The 17,679-nt window shown below is 37.6% G+C and overlaps 2 protein-coding genes across 3 annotated transcripts; both read left to right on the forward strand.

The window, feature by feature from the left end:
• The first annotated feature begins 974 nt into the window (after positions 1-974).
• LOC132188311 (hydroxyacylglutathione hydrolase cytoplasmic) lies at positions 975-7,842 on the forward strand. The gene is made up of 7 exons (XM_059602735.1): positions 975-1,375; positions 1,486-1,608; positions 1,774-1,935; positions 3,917-3,995; positions 4,569-4,682; positions 6,182-6,358; positions 7,546-7,842. The coding sequence occupies exons 1-7, from the start codon at positions 990-992 to the stop codon at positions 7,618-7,620; spliced, it is 1,116 nt and encodes a 371-aa protein (XP_059458718.1). The 5' UTR covers positions 975-989; the 3' UTR covers positions 7,621-7,842.
• A 1,274-nt stretch (positions 7,843-9,116) lies between these two features.
• Positions 9,117-16,326, forward strand: LOC132187514 (uncharacterized). Of its 2 annotated transcripts, none has more exons than XM_059601852.1 (8): positions 9,117-9,826; positions 12,031-12,107; positions 12,220-12,388; positions 12,849-12,937; positions 13,048-13,206; positions 13,327-13,404; positions 15,019-15,122; positions 15,963-16,326. In XM_059601852.1, exons 1-8 carry the CDS (start codon positions 9,313-9,315, stop codon positions 16,066-16,068), a joined length of 1,296 nt encoding a protein of 431 aa, XP_059457835.1. In that variant the 5' UTR covers positions 9,117-9,312; the 3' UTR covers positions 16,069-16,326. The 2 variants fall into 2 exon arrangements, with proteins under 2 accessions (XP_059457835.1, XP_059457834.1); XM_059601851.1 differs by having other exon boundaries at positions 9,118-9,826; positions 13,042-13,206.
• Positions 16,327-17,679: the final 1,353 nt, after the last annotated feature.

Genomic DNA, 17,679 nt, shown 5'->3' on the forward strand with positions numbered 1-17,679 from the left:
ACCTGACCCCAACCCCTAACCTAGCACATAAACACACAAACACAGAGAGAGAGAGAGAGAGAGAGAGAGAGAGATTGAAAAAGATTCCATTACGTACAACTCTAGGAAATTTGCAGCTAAAATGACAAGAATTCAGAGCTATTCTCCCATAGAGGAGGCACATCGATCTACGCACCCCAATACCTGTGCGCCAACTTCTCCTCCTCCCGGTAATGTTGAACATACCTGCATTCAGTTAGGTAAAATATATAGATAGGCTAATGTTAAAGCACATTTGCAATAGTAAAAACAGATTGGAGCTACGAAGTTCAAACATATATACAATTCCAGAAATGAAAGAGCAACTTCTATTTCGTGAATGACTCAACATCTTGCATGAGCACTCCAAAATACTTGCTTGATTATTTACTAAAGCTTTCATACTTTCTGAATTTTGGCTCATTTTTAGAGCCTAACTCATTTAATATATATATTTTGTGTTCTTTGCTGCTGCCATGCCATGCCATGCCATGCCATTCCATTGTAACATAACGCTTTAGTTTTGTACGATTTTTGGTGTAATTTGATTGTAAGAAAGTGTTTGTGGAATAGAATGAATGGAATGGAATGGATGATCATAAGGGTGACTGATTCGAGATACTCAGTCCTCCAAAGAAAGAAGGAAGGAAGAAAGGATTCTGTGATATTCATCAGTACTGATCGCTAGTGTTGAGATTTATACCATTGATCTGAAATGGCAACTATTAATATGGGCCTAACTACTCAACTAACCAAACAATGAAAAATGGGCTACAATTATAACAAAATGATTTACAACCATATCAGTCATCAGACCCGTTACACATTGAGAAAAATGTTTTTTTTTTCTGCAGCTAAAAGGGGGATTGCTTGGAGCTAAAGGTGCACCACGCTAAAGGCTTCAAAGTTCAACCTCACCGGTTGTTTCCCGATAATCTCCAAATACCTGTTTCTTCACAGTTCAAACACCGATGAATCGTACATACTTCCGTTTCCATCTATCTCGTTGTTTGACTGCCCGCAGTAGAGGGTCCTGTCGTCGGAACTATTTTATCCGTGACCTGCGTGGAGTACAGACTGACGTCTGTAGCCAAACACTCTCTTTAGCTTGCGGGACGTGTCAGCTGGGTGATGACGTGGCACGTTATTGGGCTAGCCTTCTATCTATTGGGCCACAGCCTATGTCGATTGGCAGTTTGAGAATAGAATTTCAGCTGTCGGGCCTTGGGGTATTGGGTCATTGGGTGGTGACTGGTGATACCCGAAGGAAGATCGCAGTGAGACTTGGTGCCAATCGCCGGCAGACTCAAATGAAAGTTTTCCACGTTCCTTGCTTGGAGGATAACTACTCGTATCTGTAAATGGAACTCACTTTTCTGAATCAATTTTTCGAAATTGCTGTTGATTGGGTTGGTTTTTCTACTTTATGATTATATGTTGCTAAGAAATATTTGTTGTGGATTGCAGCATCGTCGATGAGAGTTCGAAAGAAGCGGCAGTAGTAGATCCAGCGGAGCCCGAGAAGGTTCTAGAAGCTGCCAAACAACACGGCGTCCTTCTCAAGCTCGTTCTCACCACCCACCATCACTGGTATCTTCATATTTGTTATGTAATTTTCAGTTATTACCCTCGCGGTTTTGTTATGTGCGATGATTTAGGGTTTCTGTCTTTGTGATTCTGTGAAATTTAGAGCACTGAATCTTCGTTTCATTTTGGGTGGTTTTTTATATTCAATTCCCGCCGATGTTACTGTAGGGATCATGCAGGTGGAAATGATAAAATAAAGCAGCTGGTACCTGGGATTAAGGTCTATGGTGGTTCCATTGATAATGTCAAGGGTTGCACTGATAAAGTGGAAAACGGTGATAAGCTCCATCTTGGCGCTCATGTCAACATACTGTGTCTTCATACACCTAGGTATGATTGTTCAACTTGTTCCCTGCTTATTTATTATTCTTCCTTAATTAATCTTGTTTATTTGTTTTCTTATGGACTATGTTTGGGATGGAATCTAATTCCTAGTAGGTATATTCAGCCAATCAGAAACTTTTCTATGAGGGGAAAATACATTTTACCCCCTATGGTTGGGCCACAAAATACATAGCTCCCCTAAGTTTTAGTTTATCACTAACCCTTTGTGCTAACTTCCTGAAAATGTAGCTTGTAAACCTTAACCCCTTATGCTCATGTCATAAGTGTGAAAGTCAACATATAAGCGAAACATTACCTCTAACCAATCAGAAAATGCTGTCACCTAACATTTTTACACATTTCCCCGGGCCCATTGTATCAGTTATTCATTCATAATAAAAAACTAAATACAATAATATAGTTTTTCCATTTTGTCGTTATGATCATCACTTGGCTATTCAAGATGATAGTAAGGGGTGAATGTGTATAATTATGCATGATATGACATAATGTGATTGGTTATAGCCTAGATATGTTGACTACACACTTTGAACCTGACCACAAAAACGTTGTGTGTTAGAAGGCAAGCTTTAGGGAGCTTCCGTATTCTACGGCTTAACCCTAATGGTTAAAATGTATTTTCAGCTCTCTCTCTCTCTCTCTTGATGTTTGCATATGTGTTACCCTAGATGCTTTAGTAAAAATCAGCTTGCTAAACATGATTGGAAAGTTGAAATAAAGAATTTGCACTTCCGAGATTAACATGTATAAATGTAACACATTTTGCAAATCTATCTTTTGTACCATCTGCTTCTGTATTTTGTGTCTGCTGAACCACTTTTCTGTACTAGTCAGTGTTCTTCAGAAATCTGCCTGTTGTCTTACCTAATCTTTTGAATCTTGAGTTTTGATTTTGCTTGGCTAATAACAAGGAGTAATGTTAAATTCTCAACTACCATCCCACTCCCATACAACTGGGCTAATGTGGCAGTACCCATCAGTCTTTAGATTTTTTTTTTTTTTTTTTTAATAAAGGGTGATTCAAGAGCTTATGAGCACAGCCACATCAGTCCAGTTATATGGGAGCGGGATAAGAGTTGAGTATGTAGCATTACTCAATAACAAGAGATGCTTTTGATCTTCCTTTAAGGTAGAATTTCCTTTCTGTATAATTTGTATGATATGCTGGAGAATTTAAACCTTGCAATAGAAATAATTGAACCGTAGAAACCTGCCTAGGGGTGTAAACGAGCCGAGCTTGAGCGAGCTTCCCTTGTTTGGGCTTGGTTCTTTTAAATTTTACTCGAGCATGATCTCGAGTCGAGCTTAAGGACAAGCCAAAAAATCGAGCCCGAACTCGAGCTTATAATAAGTCGAGCCAAGCCTGGCTCTTATATTTAATTTATTTATTTTATTATAAATTTAAACTTCAAGTACTCTTAAACGTCTTAAAAAGCCAGCTTACATATGAGCATTTGCTTAGCTTGGCTAGCCAAGTATGGAGCCTGAGTCAAGATAGCAAGATACTTGGTTTCGAAGAGAGAGGATATGTATCATTTTATAATAAAATGATGCTATTAGGAAAAAAAAATCATCAATTTTTAATATTAAGATGAGCAACTATGTGAACAACTACCAATTCGAGCCTTAAACGAGCTGCTCACGAGCCTAACCGAGTCGAGTCGAGCTTGCTTCGTTTAATATTCGAGCCAACATTTGTGTTCACGAAACGCCTCATTTAATAATCGAGCGGAGCCGATTCCGAGCTCGCTCGCGAACGGCTTGCTTGTTTAACACCCCTGTCCCTGCCCTTGTAAATCCTTACCTCAATTCTATGATGACCTCAGTAGATTCATTATTCACATACTATTTTTTGTTCTTGATTGTTTATTTAGCAGAGGAATCTTTCCTTTACCTTTTTGTAGAGGTATGCTTCACTCCTTTCTTGTTTTTAACTTTATATCTGTCTTTGACTTGCTTTCATCAGCCACACCAAAGGTCATATTAGTTATTATGTGACTAGCAAAGAGGAAGAGGACCCAGCTGTTTTCACTGGAGACACATTGGTAAGTTAATGGGAGACTTTCTTTTGTGGGGTTGTGTGTGTTATCAGTTTTCATGAAAAATTTAAATGAAGAAAACCTTTTATTTTTCTGTTCTGGTATTTTTCTTTGTTGGGGAGGGTTGGGGTAGTAAAAATGAGGGAAATCAATTTAGCTTAGCAATATGAATGTACTCACAACGGATCTATTTTTTCTCCTTAGTTGAAATAGTGGGCAATTGCCATCACCTTCATTTGTCAAGAGGGGAAGAAAAGGTGAGAAATCTTTAAGGTGGGATGCCTAGAATTTTTGGGGTTAGGAAATATACTAGGTAAGGCTACATGCGTTATTTGTCTTGCCTTATGAAGCGGATATCATATCTGTGGATATGAAACAATGTAAAATCAGTTGAAGTCTCAAATTCCTAAATAATTCACTTATCAAAAAAAAGAAAAAGAGTCGATAATTCCTAAATAATGTCCTCATGGGAAGCTTTTTGCCAATTACAGTGAGTCTCTTTATCTTCTAAGTTTTGTATCTTTCATTTATAGTTGTATGGTAACAGGCAGCAAATAATTGTCTCTTGTTTATATGTAGTTTATTGCTGGCTGTGGGAAATTTTTTGAGGGAACAGCGGAGCAGATGTATCAATCATTATGTGTTACATTGGGCTCGTTGCCAAAGCCAACTCGAGTATATTGTGGCCACGAGGTAATTCAGCTTTTTGATTTCTTTTCTTCTGGTTGATCTTGAAATGATTAGATTAAAATTTTCCAAATATTTGTGGACAATGATTTGGGCGTGATTGTACCATGTGTTTTACATTCTCTAAATTGTTGATGTATGTTTGAGATGTGTAGCATCTCCATTTGACATCATTACTATCAAGAATCCGTGGTTAGTATCTACAACCACTAGGTGTGGACATAGGCCTGTTTCTGTTGGTTTTCGCCGTCACCTGACTTCATCGTGTTGGATTGAGAAAAGCGGAAAAAGGTTTGTAGAAAGGGGCTTCTTCAAATATACCATAAATCCAAGTAGGGGCTTCAAAGCTTGTAGTTTAGGGGTGCGCAAGTTTGGAACCCTATACAGGGGGCTAGCACACCATGGCTTTCTCTGCTAGGGGCTCGCTTTGATGCTGATATAAAACCTGTAAAATCGACACGTCGAGCTCTTTTGGGTGGTTGAGTTGTGTCGGTCAGATCTGTTGGTGGTCAAGGGCTTAAGTTACCAATTAAAATTTGATAAATCCAAAGAAACAATTTCCTAACAACTTGTTTTCATGTAATTGGGAGTAATTCCACATTTATTTATGAAGGATTGATTAACTTCATAATGTGGGTCACCAGATTCATTTATCAACATGAAGTTTCTTCAAGTTGTTTATCAAAAAAAAAAAACTTGTTTTCATGTAATTGGGAGTAATTCCACATTTATTTATGAAGGATTGATTAACTTCATAATGTGGGTCACCAGATTCATTTATCAACATGAAGTTTCTTCAAGTGCAAACTGGAGTCTGGAAGAAATTCTGCAGTCTAGAGAAGAGTAATAGGTTTGCAGAACGTTTCTGCAGTCTTTGGAGTGAACTAGGAAACCAGCATGAAAAAGTTCGCCACTTTCTGCAGTTGCTGAGAATGCCCAGCTGAGGCCTCATTCAGACCCACAAATGTGTTGTGACAAATTAATTTTAGGATCCCCAAAGAAACAAAAAAGAGCAAAATAAAATTAACCCATTGAGTAGGGACACCGTGATTTACGTGGTGGAGTACAAAGAGTAGTAAGAAGAAAATCACTCAAAATCCGAAGTCCCAATATACCCAAAATATTGGGGCCCACTACAAGACTTGTGAAAGACAAGTCGCACGACACAACAAATGTAACAAAAGTATCAACATTTTCATCTTGCCCAACCCACAAGATTCTTGTGTCTCTGAGAGAAATGCCAAAGGAGATCCTATTCTTTTAAAATATGGCCATATAAGAGTGGGACAAACAGGCACTGTTGATCATTACTCATTAGCATTTAGTGAGATGGAAAATTGAGGAAGTAGAAACCTTGAAAGAGAAAGGGAGATCCCATTCCTCAATCACATTTTTTTTCTGGGTTAATATCGTATTTGACTGAGCTTCTTTGTTACATCTGTGCTCCCTGTCAGACTTTCCTTTGTTTGAAATTTTAACACTTCTGTTGTTTTGTATTTCTCCAGTACACGGTGAAGAACTTGCAGTTTGCTCTGACAGTTGAACCAGAAAATGTGAAGATACAGCAAAAGTTAACTTGGGCTCAGCATCAGCGGCAAGCAGGCCTCCCTACTATTCCCTCAACTATTGTGGAAGAACTGGAAACAAATCCATTCATGCGGGTTGATATGCCAGAGCTCCAGGTTCACTTTTCTCTACTAATTACTAGTTCGTGATGTTGAATGAAATTAACAAGGAATATATTGTAGGGGGTTGCAATATATCTGCTTATTGTAGAGTTGGAATTCCAGACACATTTATGATGTGTTGCTACCTTTTTTGGATGAATAAAAAATTTATTGCTACGAAACAAAGATAACATACACTCCAGCCACAAGCCAGATAAACAAAAGCAACACAACCAAATCAAAGCGCCAACAACACAACTAACTACCCAAGCAAAACAAATTGTCAACAAGACAGAAACACAAGAAAAAAGAGTAGCCAAGACAGCCATTACATCAACCCAAAACAGAAAGGTCAATACCCCTCAGAGAACAAATCTCAGCATTCAGAACATTCCTCTTAAACTTACCCATACCACCAATACACATTCTGACCTCCCAGGAAATCAGCTGCAGCAACTTTTCTTCAGACTTTGGAACAGAACCATGACGGATATCGTTCCTCAATCTCCAAATATGGTAGACAGTAGCGCTCCAAGAAAGCTTGCAAACAATAGCTTGAAGACATCTAGACTTCAAATTTCGTAAGCCTCTCAACACCACATCTGACCACAGAACAGGGATATCAGAGATAAGACATTTTACCATAAGAGATTTCCAAACCTTCTACTCAATCCACACTCTTAAGAAGAGGTGATCACGACATTCTGTATAACTCCTGCAGAAAACACATTTGGTTTCACCCAAGTATCCCCAACTTAACAATCTATCCCCTGTTGATAAGCTATTTCTAACAGCCAACCAAAGGAAAAATGCATGTTTTGGGATAGTGAAAGGGGAACCAAATGAGCCTCCACCAATCCACCTTAGGTCTAAAAGACCGAATAACGTTCCAAGTGTCTCTGCAAGTGAAAATTTCCTTCCCCAAATAGCCACATCACTAGCACCAATATGAACCATGGGAAGCTGGCTTTGAATTTGCACAACCTGGTCAGACCTAGCTGGAGGCCAAATCGAAACCCCATCCGACATAATGAATATTACAACCATCCCTGCTCTAAATTTCAGAAACTGCCTTACAACAGTCAATTTGAATAACCTTTTCCAGCAACAAGAGCAATCTTGAGGAATTTTCAGTTGCCAAAAACTCCTCCGTATGTCTCTTTGTGATATACAACTTAATGTTGGCGTTGTCTCTTTTACAGGCGAGGGTTGGTTGTCAGTCTCCTGTGGAAGCTCTCCGGGAGATAAGACAGCGGAAGGACAACTGGAGGGGCTAACTGGTGATCTGCATGATGCTGTTCTTTCTTTGCATGTGTGCCTTGGTTTGTATGTGTGTGTGGTTGTGAATATAGTCATGCAGTTTATAAAATACAAGTCCGTGCTGCTTTGCATGGGTTGTGGTAGTTCTGACGTCTGTGTTTATGATGGACAGCTTGAATAAACCGCTTGGTTTGTTTTTCATGATACAATTTTCATAATTGCATGTAGTTTTGTATTTTGCTGAAATGTTGAGGTCCATTACCCCTCCACAGGAGAAAGTGAAAATGGTGCTCCCGTCTGTTTGGTACTCGCAGGACAGGAGAGAAAAAACCGTCGCATGATTTCTCTGTGTCAAATTTATGTCATCTTTTTTTTTTTTTTGTCCTGAGAAATTTATGTGAGTTTAAATCTTTGTATATATGCTTTACAATAATGTCCAATGATGTGCCAGGTCTTTCAAAAACTTCAAGTTGAAGCATCAGAATCGAGACAGCAAAAGCTTTGGGATGAGTTAATGAGATTTGTGCTAATCAGCATCCATTAAGGATGCTGGTTCGCAACAATTCTCTCCTATGTGGTATATTGAATAGAGAGCAATAAGGGTTGTGACACCAAATTCATAAAAGCCTAAACGCTGTGATTGGTATTTCTTTGCTGTGGCTTTTTTTCCTTCGTTTTTTTTTTTTTTTTGGCTTATGCGTGGATAGTCTGGGGAAAGTATGATGATTGATTTCACAGCTGTGCTCTTACATAGCGAGTGTCACATAAGTGAGTGAATTTGTACGGTAAAAACAATTTTCAGCATGATACTAATACTTGGGCTATGTTTGCGAATCTACTTCTTTATTTTTTTTGCCTTCTGTTTTCAATTTGAATTTTCCATTAATATATTATTTACAACAATATTTCAATAACGCATGCGTGTAACTTTTGTTGTAGTAGTAGTAGTTTTACTTGCTATTTAGAAAAAAACTAATGAATTAGAGGGGAGTGATGGCTGGACAACCATTGTTTGTCCGGGGCGGCAGCACAGTCATTCCTCTCCTCAATTGAAGTGGTCATAAAGTCGGTCTCTTCTTTATTTTTTGAAAAAAAAAAAAAAAAAATGATGTATCTCATATTTGAAATTTGGAGCGATAAAAATAAAAAATAATATTTAACAAACTCTTATACAACTGTTAAATGCAACTATAAAAATGTGGTAGGGAATGGTAATCATTAAATTTTATTTTATTATTAATGATGAATTTTTACTGTTAGATTATCGTAATTTTTTTTTAAAATTTTTTTTTGAGAGGATCATGTTATGGGTTGTATAATAATTATATAAGGGTTTAATAAATATCATTCCTCGATAAAAATTGATATAAAGTAGGTTGATCCATACGAAAGTAGATTTTGTCTGAAGCGGATAACTACGCTTGTCGGATTCAGTTATTTACAAGGAAAAAGAAAAGAAAAAGCATCCAGCTGTATTGAAAATAAAATACAATAAAAATGATCAATCATAGACATTTCCTCCCCGTCACCTGGGGTCAATTACCGCGTCGCTCTCTCTCTCTCAGCCTCAGCTTCAGCCGAGGAGTTGCGCACTGTTGAGAAAACCACCTTTCGATTAGACCGAGTAACTTTCCAGTTCATTTGTGCATAAAGAATGAATGAGAGAGTTGGGGAGTAAAGGGGGTTAGGGCTTTAACTTGGGAATCGAAATGGAGACGAATTCTTCGTCATCCACATCCCAAACACAATCCCCATCCGGAACTCCTCTTGCTAGAACTAGTACTAGTAGTAATTCAAATTCAACAACCAGATTCGGTGGCCTGCTGCTGCCTTCTCTCAGTTTCTTCCAATCGCCGCTTTCGGTTTTACTCGAATATTCCGGTATTCTTTCGGCAAGGTCAAACCGCGACCACGATACCGAAACCGAGACTCTCATCGTCAACACCCCTGATTCCACCGCCACCACCGGCACTTCCGGCGAGGTTTCTATTCGCATAATTGGTGCCGGAGACAATGACAGTGAAGAGGTTGGGGTGGCCGAGAGAGTCCCCGCGGTTCCTCCGTCAACTGGGCGCGCCCAGGAGAATGGGCTGGAAGATGGCGGCGTCTCTAGCGATTCTTCTCACCAGAGATATGATATTCAGCAGGTTGCCCGCTGGGTTGAGCAGATTCTACCTTTTTCATTGCTCTTGCTCGTCGTCTTCGTTCGTCAGCACTTGCAAGGTACCCTACCCTACTCCCCTTCTTCTCTCTATTCTATTCGATGTCTCTCTTCTTCTTGTGTGAACTAACACATTTCTATAACTCTACGGGCTGCAAATAATGTCTTGTGCTCATCCAATCAACAAAGGAAACCATGAGTAGCATTTCTAACATATATAACAAATTCATAATGCCTACTTCTCAGTGTATTGAATGCCCTTGCCACTGTACGTAAATTTAATGCAACGGACCAAGGTTTATACAAGATATCTTGATCATTAAGAGCTTCCTTTTTTGTAAAGCTAGTGAAGAAGCTAGGAGAGAAGGAACTTCTATTAGTGGTAAGCTTGATGGAAAATTGTGCTAATGCTGAGCTTAAGATTTTTCTTGTGAGTGGCTTGTGTTGCTGGCTCACTAACAGGAGATGAATCAGATTTCTGCTGTCTATGTATTTGGGTCTTGAATTTAATGCCTGGATTACATTGAATCAGTGAGGCGTAGCCAAGTTTTGTTAACCAACTCCGGTTCTATAATGACTGAGCAACACGCTCATCAACTCCTCCCTCTTCATAAAAATACTTGTACTAAAATACTCAAATCCCTGACAAGGGTGTCAGGAATTTGACCGAGGGAGATTGTGATACTTCAAATTGTCAAAGTTAAGTTTTGCGTTGGATGGAGCATCAATGTGCCAAGTCCCATATTGGTTGTATATTAGGTGAGATTGGGTTATGTAAATCACTTTAGGGTGCTCTAATTGTAATTTTGACCAATTCTTTTGAGGTATGGTGCATATATGGATAATGCCTTCCTTTCATGACAAAGATTGATGACTACGATCTGAGGAATTCAAAATACGTAATTAGAAAGGCATTATTTTCGTAAGTGGAATTGGGAAGGTCAATGAATGCACCCTTGTTTTTTCTATTTAGTACTTGTACAACTCTAATATAGTATCATGGGTAAAAAAATCATTATTTGATAAAGGGCTTTAGGGTAGGTAAAGATAGCATACCTGGGCGTTTGCAGTTCATGATCAGTATCTATATGATCCTTTTAGAGATCAATTGGCATGATTTTTTTTTTCCTGGGCAGTCAAGGTACATGATTGTTTGCATTTAAAGTTTACTTAAATTTTTACATTAATGAAGACCTTTTCTCTAGTCGTAAAGGGTTAGAGTGGGGTTGAAGTAGGTAGATGTATACGTACTTGTGTATGTATGTATGAATATATGCCTACATTTTGTTAGTATCAGGTATGATAAACTTTTTCATTACTGATCTAAAAAAAAAAAAGAAATGTGCTATAGAATATACATTATAGTGTAGTTCCGTTGGCATATGATAGACTGAGGCTTTCCTTTACCTGGAGATCCTACTGATCTGGCCATAGCATTGTTTAATCGAAGATTGGTAAAATGAAGAAAGATTGTATATGCTTGGGAGGGATTAGAATTATAAAGTTTGATTTAGCTGATATTTTTTTGCTTCTTATCCTTGTTTAGGATTTATACTAGTGTGGGAAGTAATACTGTGAATACACCAAGTGATGGACTTAGTTTGGAGGGGCATATGCACGGTGGATACAGTTTCTCCAACATTATTTATTTACCAGTTCAAATTTCCTGATTACAGGAGGTATTTCATCCTTTTAGGAAATCATGGACAAGATTAGGTATTCAGGAATTTCCATATCTTGGATTACATTATCCATCAACTTAGTTTTTGTTTTTTTATATAAGTAATCAAGACATCATTAAACACGTAAGGTACCTCCAAATACACAGGAAGTATACATCAGAAAACACCTAGTTAAAAGGAGAAAAAAGAATATTGTCCATCAACTTAGTGCCAGGGTTGTTATCCAAACAGAGAGCTTCAGTATAATTGAAGAACTTAGTTGATCTGTTCTCTGTCAGTTCGGCTTTGCTGGTGCTAATTTTCTTCCTGTATGGAGGTTTTCTCATCCTTCGCTCTACTTCTTTTGTGATGAAGTTTTTGCTTATCATCAATGGCAGAAAAAGAGAAGGAGAAAATTAAAATAGAAAAAAGGAACTGGTATTTTGGTAGTTTGACACCTTTATGCATATTGATTTCTATCTCTGGAAATGGATAAACTGGTGAAAGTTGCTTTGGAAAAATGGTGTCCTTTTGCTCCTGTCCTGTACTTATCATTCTTCAAACATTGTTTGGTTGGTGACAATTTATTCTTTGATAACTTGCAGGTTTTTTTATCACAATTTGGATCTCGGCTGTCATGTTTAAGTCAAATGATGTTGTTCGGAAGCAGACAGCTTTAAAGGTGCTATAACGTATTCATTTTTTTTCAAACAAAAAATTATGATATTTGTTCCCACCACTCTAAAACCCATTGTAATCAAATAAAGAGCCTTGGTAATTGTTCTTTTGTGCAGGGAGAGAGGAAAATCTCTGTTCTTGTTGGCACCTTTATTCTCTTTGCGCTGCATGTGATAGGTGTTTACTGGTGGTATCGAAATGATGATCTTTTGTATCCATTGGTAATGCTTCCTCCAAAAGCAATACCAGCATTCTGGCATGCTGTATTCATCATCTTGGTAAATGGTATGGACTTCACTAACTTTATTGTGATTAACTTGGCTTTGGTAGATGTGTGGTGGAGACTTCTTGATCTCTTACAACCTGCATTTATGCTTCTAATTTATATGTTTGAAATGAAATTTAATGAGGAATTAAGATCCTTGTTTGTTGTCGTAATTCAAAATTTCTTCTATTGTCCATAGTGTTCTAGTAGTGTTTTTTTTTTTCCCGGATGATTTTAATTATTTTGTGGACAGATTGCTTCCTCATCTTTATCAGCTCTAATGTTTTTCACTTTGTTAAAGTGGTGTACATCAAGTTCTGTTGATAAATTTTTTGTGCTTTTATCCTTGTCTTGGTCGTTTGTTCTGCCTTTTGTATTACCTGTCAGGTCTTATATTCATAATCCTATCCATTATCATGCCCTCTATCTTGCATTTGTTGGTGCTTCTGGGGCATTTTGTGTAAATTCTGTTACTTTCAGATACGATGGTGAGGCAGGCAGTGATGGCTCTCAAGTGCTTACTTCTAGTGTATTATAAGAATGGCCGAGGCCATAATTTTCGTAGGCAGGTACCATGATGCTGAAGCATTACAAATTTCAGTAAGAATATTACATGCCATTATCTCTTTTAATTTGTCAGAGCTCTCTGACAGTTCTGATGTTGTCTTTTAAGGGTCAGATATTGACTCTGGTTGAGTATACACTGCTGCTGTACCGTGCCTTGTTACCTGCGCCTGTCTGGTATCGATTTTTCTTGAACAAAGAATATGGTAGCCTCTTTTCATCACTGACTACCGGGCTATATTTAACTTTCAAGCTAACATCTATTGTTGAGAAGGTATTTATTTTGTATTGCATTTCTGTGCTCTTTCTGAATTCTTACTTGAAGATGATGAGATACTTTTTGGCACTGAAATTAGTTGAATGTGCCATCTTGAACCTATGTGTTGCTTTTTAGGTCCAATCCTTCTTTGCTGCCCTAAAGGCATTATCACAGAAGGAGGTCCATTATGGTTCTCATGCCACATCAGAACAGGTAAGTGCTTTCCTACAAAATGCTTTTAAGTTGGCTTTTGAAACCAGATTAACACAGTCGAGAACAGTTTCTTCCTCTTATGTTATGACATCTTGCTATTTGTTAAATACTTTAGGAGGAACTGTAGCCCATGGAGAACTACTACATCCCTCTATTTTTTAAGTTTGGCATCTCGTTTAGCTTACTGGGATGGCATTTGTACTGGCGTCTAATTTTGATGGACTTACTTGAACATCTTTTCTTTTGTTAATACCCATAAGACATGGTTCACTGTCCCTGGAACTGACACGTCCTCTGTCTTCTTGGTATTAGAGCTCTCCTATTCTTTTACATAATTCATACTGAGCTATCAGTTAGTCAATATCCCTTCATGTCTGATCAATCAAGTCAACTTCCCTGCACCTGATAAGGATTTTATTTATCTTCGAACTGCTTGCAAATACTCTAGTGCATTATCTTGTTGTCTGGGGCAACTTTGATGGGGGCCTGGGGTCTACTTCTAGTTATACTTTCACTAGCTCAACCTATCAAATGCTTAGTATCTCTTTTCATATTAGCCATTCAGCATAGCAATATGGTTTCCCATGTTGTGCATGGTTGAAAAAAGTGAAGCTATCTAATTATTACCACAAAAAAAGAAAGAAAGAAAGAAAGAAAGAAAAAAAGAAACTGTTCTGTGGTAGAGGAAATAGTTAGAATGCCCAGAAAGAAATGAACTTTAAAGCAATTTAATGATTTTGTTTGCTAGTTGTTTCTGAGGTTCAAACAGAGCCTAATAATTTGCAAGGTGGAATTTTGTTCTGTGGATTTGTTATGACCCCTTGAAATATCTCTCCATGTGAGAAACTGAAATCTGTTCTAGCGTTTTCTGCTTCCAGAAGTTTTTCTACTTTCTGTGTACTCCTACAGCTTCATTCTTGAACGAGGAAGTTGATTTTCTTATTCCAGAACAGGTTTATAGATGTTTCACATCCCTTGTTTGTGCTTGTAGTCTTTTACCCATGTGTACTGGGCATATGTCTCAGTAGAACTGTGGTAAGGGGGGTCATTTAAATGGAAGTGTATACCTGCCCTCTAGGTTTAACAAGTTCAGAGATATTTTAGTGCATGAAAAGACTGTTATTTCAAAAATTGAGCATGGTCTTTAGGTAGGGGATGGGCAAGAGCGTACTTTCAGAATATGCCATGATATGCCTTCTATTTTTAGGCATTGTCATATATTCTTTTTCTTGTGGTACATTCCGGAATTTCATCATCTGGTTCAAACTTTTCAACCATTAAACAAAGCAAGTGTCTGTTGTCATAACTCTTTATTTATTTTATTGGCAAGTTACACACGGTAGGTCTTGAAACGATTAACATACCATCCACCTTGTTCTTCAAGGTGAGTAATTGTCGTTTTAGCTAGAGCTCATTGATGCCTCTTGGTGTGACTTTGCTCTTCTGTCATCATATTCTTCTCTTGGTTATGTAAAGAAGTACCTGAATTACTTTTTTTCATGTCTTGACCCACAAAGAAGCTCCGAAATTATCTTTTTTTCATGTTACTTATCGAATCAGTCGTTCTTTTTGTCACAACAGTCTATCATACCATTAAGATGCATCTCAATGCAGGTAAATGCAGCTGGAGACCTTTGTGCTATTTGCCAGGAGAAGATGCATGCTCCAATACTGTTGTGCTGTAAACACATCTTTTGTGAGGACTGTGTATCAGAATGGTCAGTTTGACACATTTTGTTTCTCACTTTTTATTTTTTATTCAAATAAATGTTGTTCTTGTCATTGTTTTTAATGTGGATTGTTTCTTGCATACCCATTTTTTTGGATTATCAAATGAACTTGTGAATTTTAGATTACCACTCATAGCTTCTATATAGGGGCTATATAGTGCTAAGTAGAAAGAGGAAAGAAGGCTATGTAGCATTTTTATATTAGCTAGTGATTGTTAGGGGAAGGTAAGTGTCTTTTAGCTTTTTCTTTGTCACTCTTGTGATTTGTCTCTTTCATCTTTGGAAGGAAGAAGTAAAGCGCAAATTATATGAAAGCTTCCCTTAGATGCTTCTAGATATTTAGTTTAGAGAAGAGAATGTGAAAGCAATAGAATGGGAATTGTGTGCAATTAGAGCTACACAATTTTACTTTTAGTTGAATTTATGATTTACTCTGGACGGAAACCCTTTATAACTCGTACCTTGTTTTGTTTTTATGGTTTTGGAATATTAATCAAGATTATCCTACATTGTGGAATATGATTATTAGGGAAAGAAAAATAAAAAATGTATGTGATCATTGATCTGTTCTCGAGGCAAAGAAGTCAAGGTGCTTTTAAGTTAAGACTCTTATCTTTAGGATTTATATGAGCATTCTCTGAGCGTTATCTGTTAAATTCTTTAAAAGAAGAGGGTCTTTTGACAACATCACGCTTTTGTTTTTTAATCCAACAATGATGTGTTTTTGCGTAGTGACCAGAAGCATTGGTTTAATTGAATTTCCATTGTGATGTCTTAAGTGGTTCCTATCATTGATTTGTCTCTTGACAATAAACACTTGTTTGTCAGGTTTGAGAGAGAAAGGACTTGCCCTCTATGCAGGGCGCTGATTAAACCTGCGGATCTGCGAACATTTGGGGATGGATCAACAAGTCTGTTTTTCCAGTTGTTCTGAATTCCAAGTTGTCTGTTCCATTGCATATTTTGAGAGGCGTTCTCTCGGAAGTTTAGTCTTGTTTCTTACATAGTTAAATGGTGAATGTATTTTGGTTTCCTTATCCCATCATTGGATTGGTAGAAACTCGGATGGAAGAAAACTTTCCAAGATTGCGGATTCTATACATACGAGAAGATTTACTAACTACACTTGTATACATACGCAACAATCTGTGATGGGATATGTTATTATCCTTTATAAAAAAATGTTCATCTCTCTCTCTCTCTCTCTCTCTCTCTCCAGTATATAGCGTTCTTCTTTGTGAGCTGAAGTGGCTGTGTATTTGGACAGTAGTATTAGTATGTTTCTTGTGCACCGGAGGTGTGGAAACAACAATTCACGTGTTATTGGCGCGCTTATTACACAAATGATGAATTCACGTGTAATGAATTTGTTTAAACAAACTAAGTAATTATGATTAGCCCTAGGTCCTCAGCAGTGATTCATATTGTTATGTATAAGGATGTTTCATTATTTGAGCTCCCAACTCTCTCTTCTCTTTTTTTAATTAATTTGCATAGTTTTCATCTTTCTCCATGTTACTCTTGAAATAGAAGTCAAACACTACTGATGTCTGATGATTGTCTGGGGGAAACGAATCTATAGTGATCTAAGAGGCTTTTTTGTGTCCGATAATAGTGTGGCTGCTTCTCCCTGTCATAGAGGGTTGTGGTTCTAGTTGCATTACTCTGGCTGTTAACATTCTTGTCATGTTATAGTGCCACTAGTTAAAATGCTTTTTTTTTCTTCCTTTTTTTATCTTGGGAGGTCTCGCCAGGGGGCGGGGGGGACCTCAGCCTCTGACGTCGGTACCTTTACAGTCATTCGTCCTTTTTCATTCTCATTACAATTGGCATTAATTGGCATCATTACATACTAGTTTTTTTTTTTTTTTTTTTTTTTCCTTGAGCAAAAAAATAATATAACATAAGTGAGATAAATAAGTGTAAAGCTTGTAATTAAATTTAAAAATACTGTTTCCTTTTCTTCCATTGTTCAGAGCCGAACCATCTAGTTCTTCTGTGCTAACAAGATTAGTTGCTACTTCAGAAGTACCACGACAATCACATTGAGACCGGCTGGCGCCAACAACGCATCATTGTCCTTGAGCAGTGAGCACATTGATTCCTGTCCACTAACACATCCCTTAGCAAACATGTATAGCAGCACAGACAATCTACATATGATGAAAACTAAGACTGGGAATTGCACGGATTCATGGGTGGTCTCCACACAGCCACTGTCTCGGATGCAGCTGGCAGATGGCTACTGCTAAAGAAGCAACACATACAACAATTCTTTTATAACCCATGCGTGGCACTCGTATTACTATTCTCGATCAGAGCTTGTTATATTTGTGTGTATGTTTATAAAGTCATCTCTTTTATATCAGTGTTTATTGCTGTATATAACTTCTAATGCTTGCAATTTTTCACTTGCATGCAAAATCATCTACTTTTATCCTATAAAATAGTAACCCAAAGAAGATATCATTTAATAAGTATAAAGACAGAGCAAGGAAGATATCATTTAGTCACAACTTTCAAAGAATTGCAATATAATTATTAT

The sequence above is a fragment of the Corylus avellana genome, chromosome ca7, assembly GCF_901000735.1.
Source record: "Corylus avellana chromosome ca7, CavTom2PMs-1.0".
In the NCBI taxonomy this organism is placed as follows: domain Eukaryota; kingdom Viridiplantae; phylum Streptophyta; class Magnoliopsida; order Fagales; family Betulaceae; genus Corylus; species Corylus avellana.

What these genes read in the sequence shown, in the direction of transcription:
- LOC132188311 (XM_059602735.1), top strand. Translation starts at nt 990, where the DNA reads ATGAATCGTACATACTTCCGTTTCCATCTATCTCGTTGTTTGACTGCC. An exon ending in GAGGATAACTACTCGTATCT is followed by an intron (nt 1,376 to 1,485) that starts GTAAATGGAACT and finishes TGTGGATTGCAG; the next exon opens with CATCGTCGATGAGAGTTCGA. An exon ending in CTCACCACCCACCATCACTG is followed by an intron (nt 1,609 to 1,773) that starts GTATCTTCATAT and finishes ATGTTACTGTAG; the next exon opens with GGATCATGCAGGTGGAAATG.
- LOC132187514 (XM_059601851.1), top strand. Translation starts at nt 9,313, where the DNA reads ATGGAGACGAATTCTTCGTCATCCACATCCCAAACACAATCCCCATCC. An exon ending in CGTTCGTCAGCACTTGCAAG is followed by an intron (nt 9,827 to 12,030) that starts GTACCCTACCCT and finishes GATAACTTGCAG; the next exon opens with GTTTTTTTATCACAATTTGG. An exon ending in GCCATAATTTTCGTAGGCAG is followed by an intron (nt 12,938 to 13,041) that starts GTACCATGATGC and finishes TTGTCTTTTAAG; the next exon opens with GGTCAGATATTGACTCTGGT.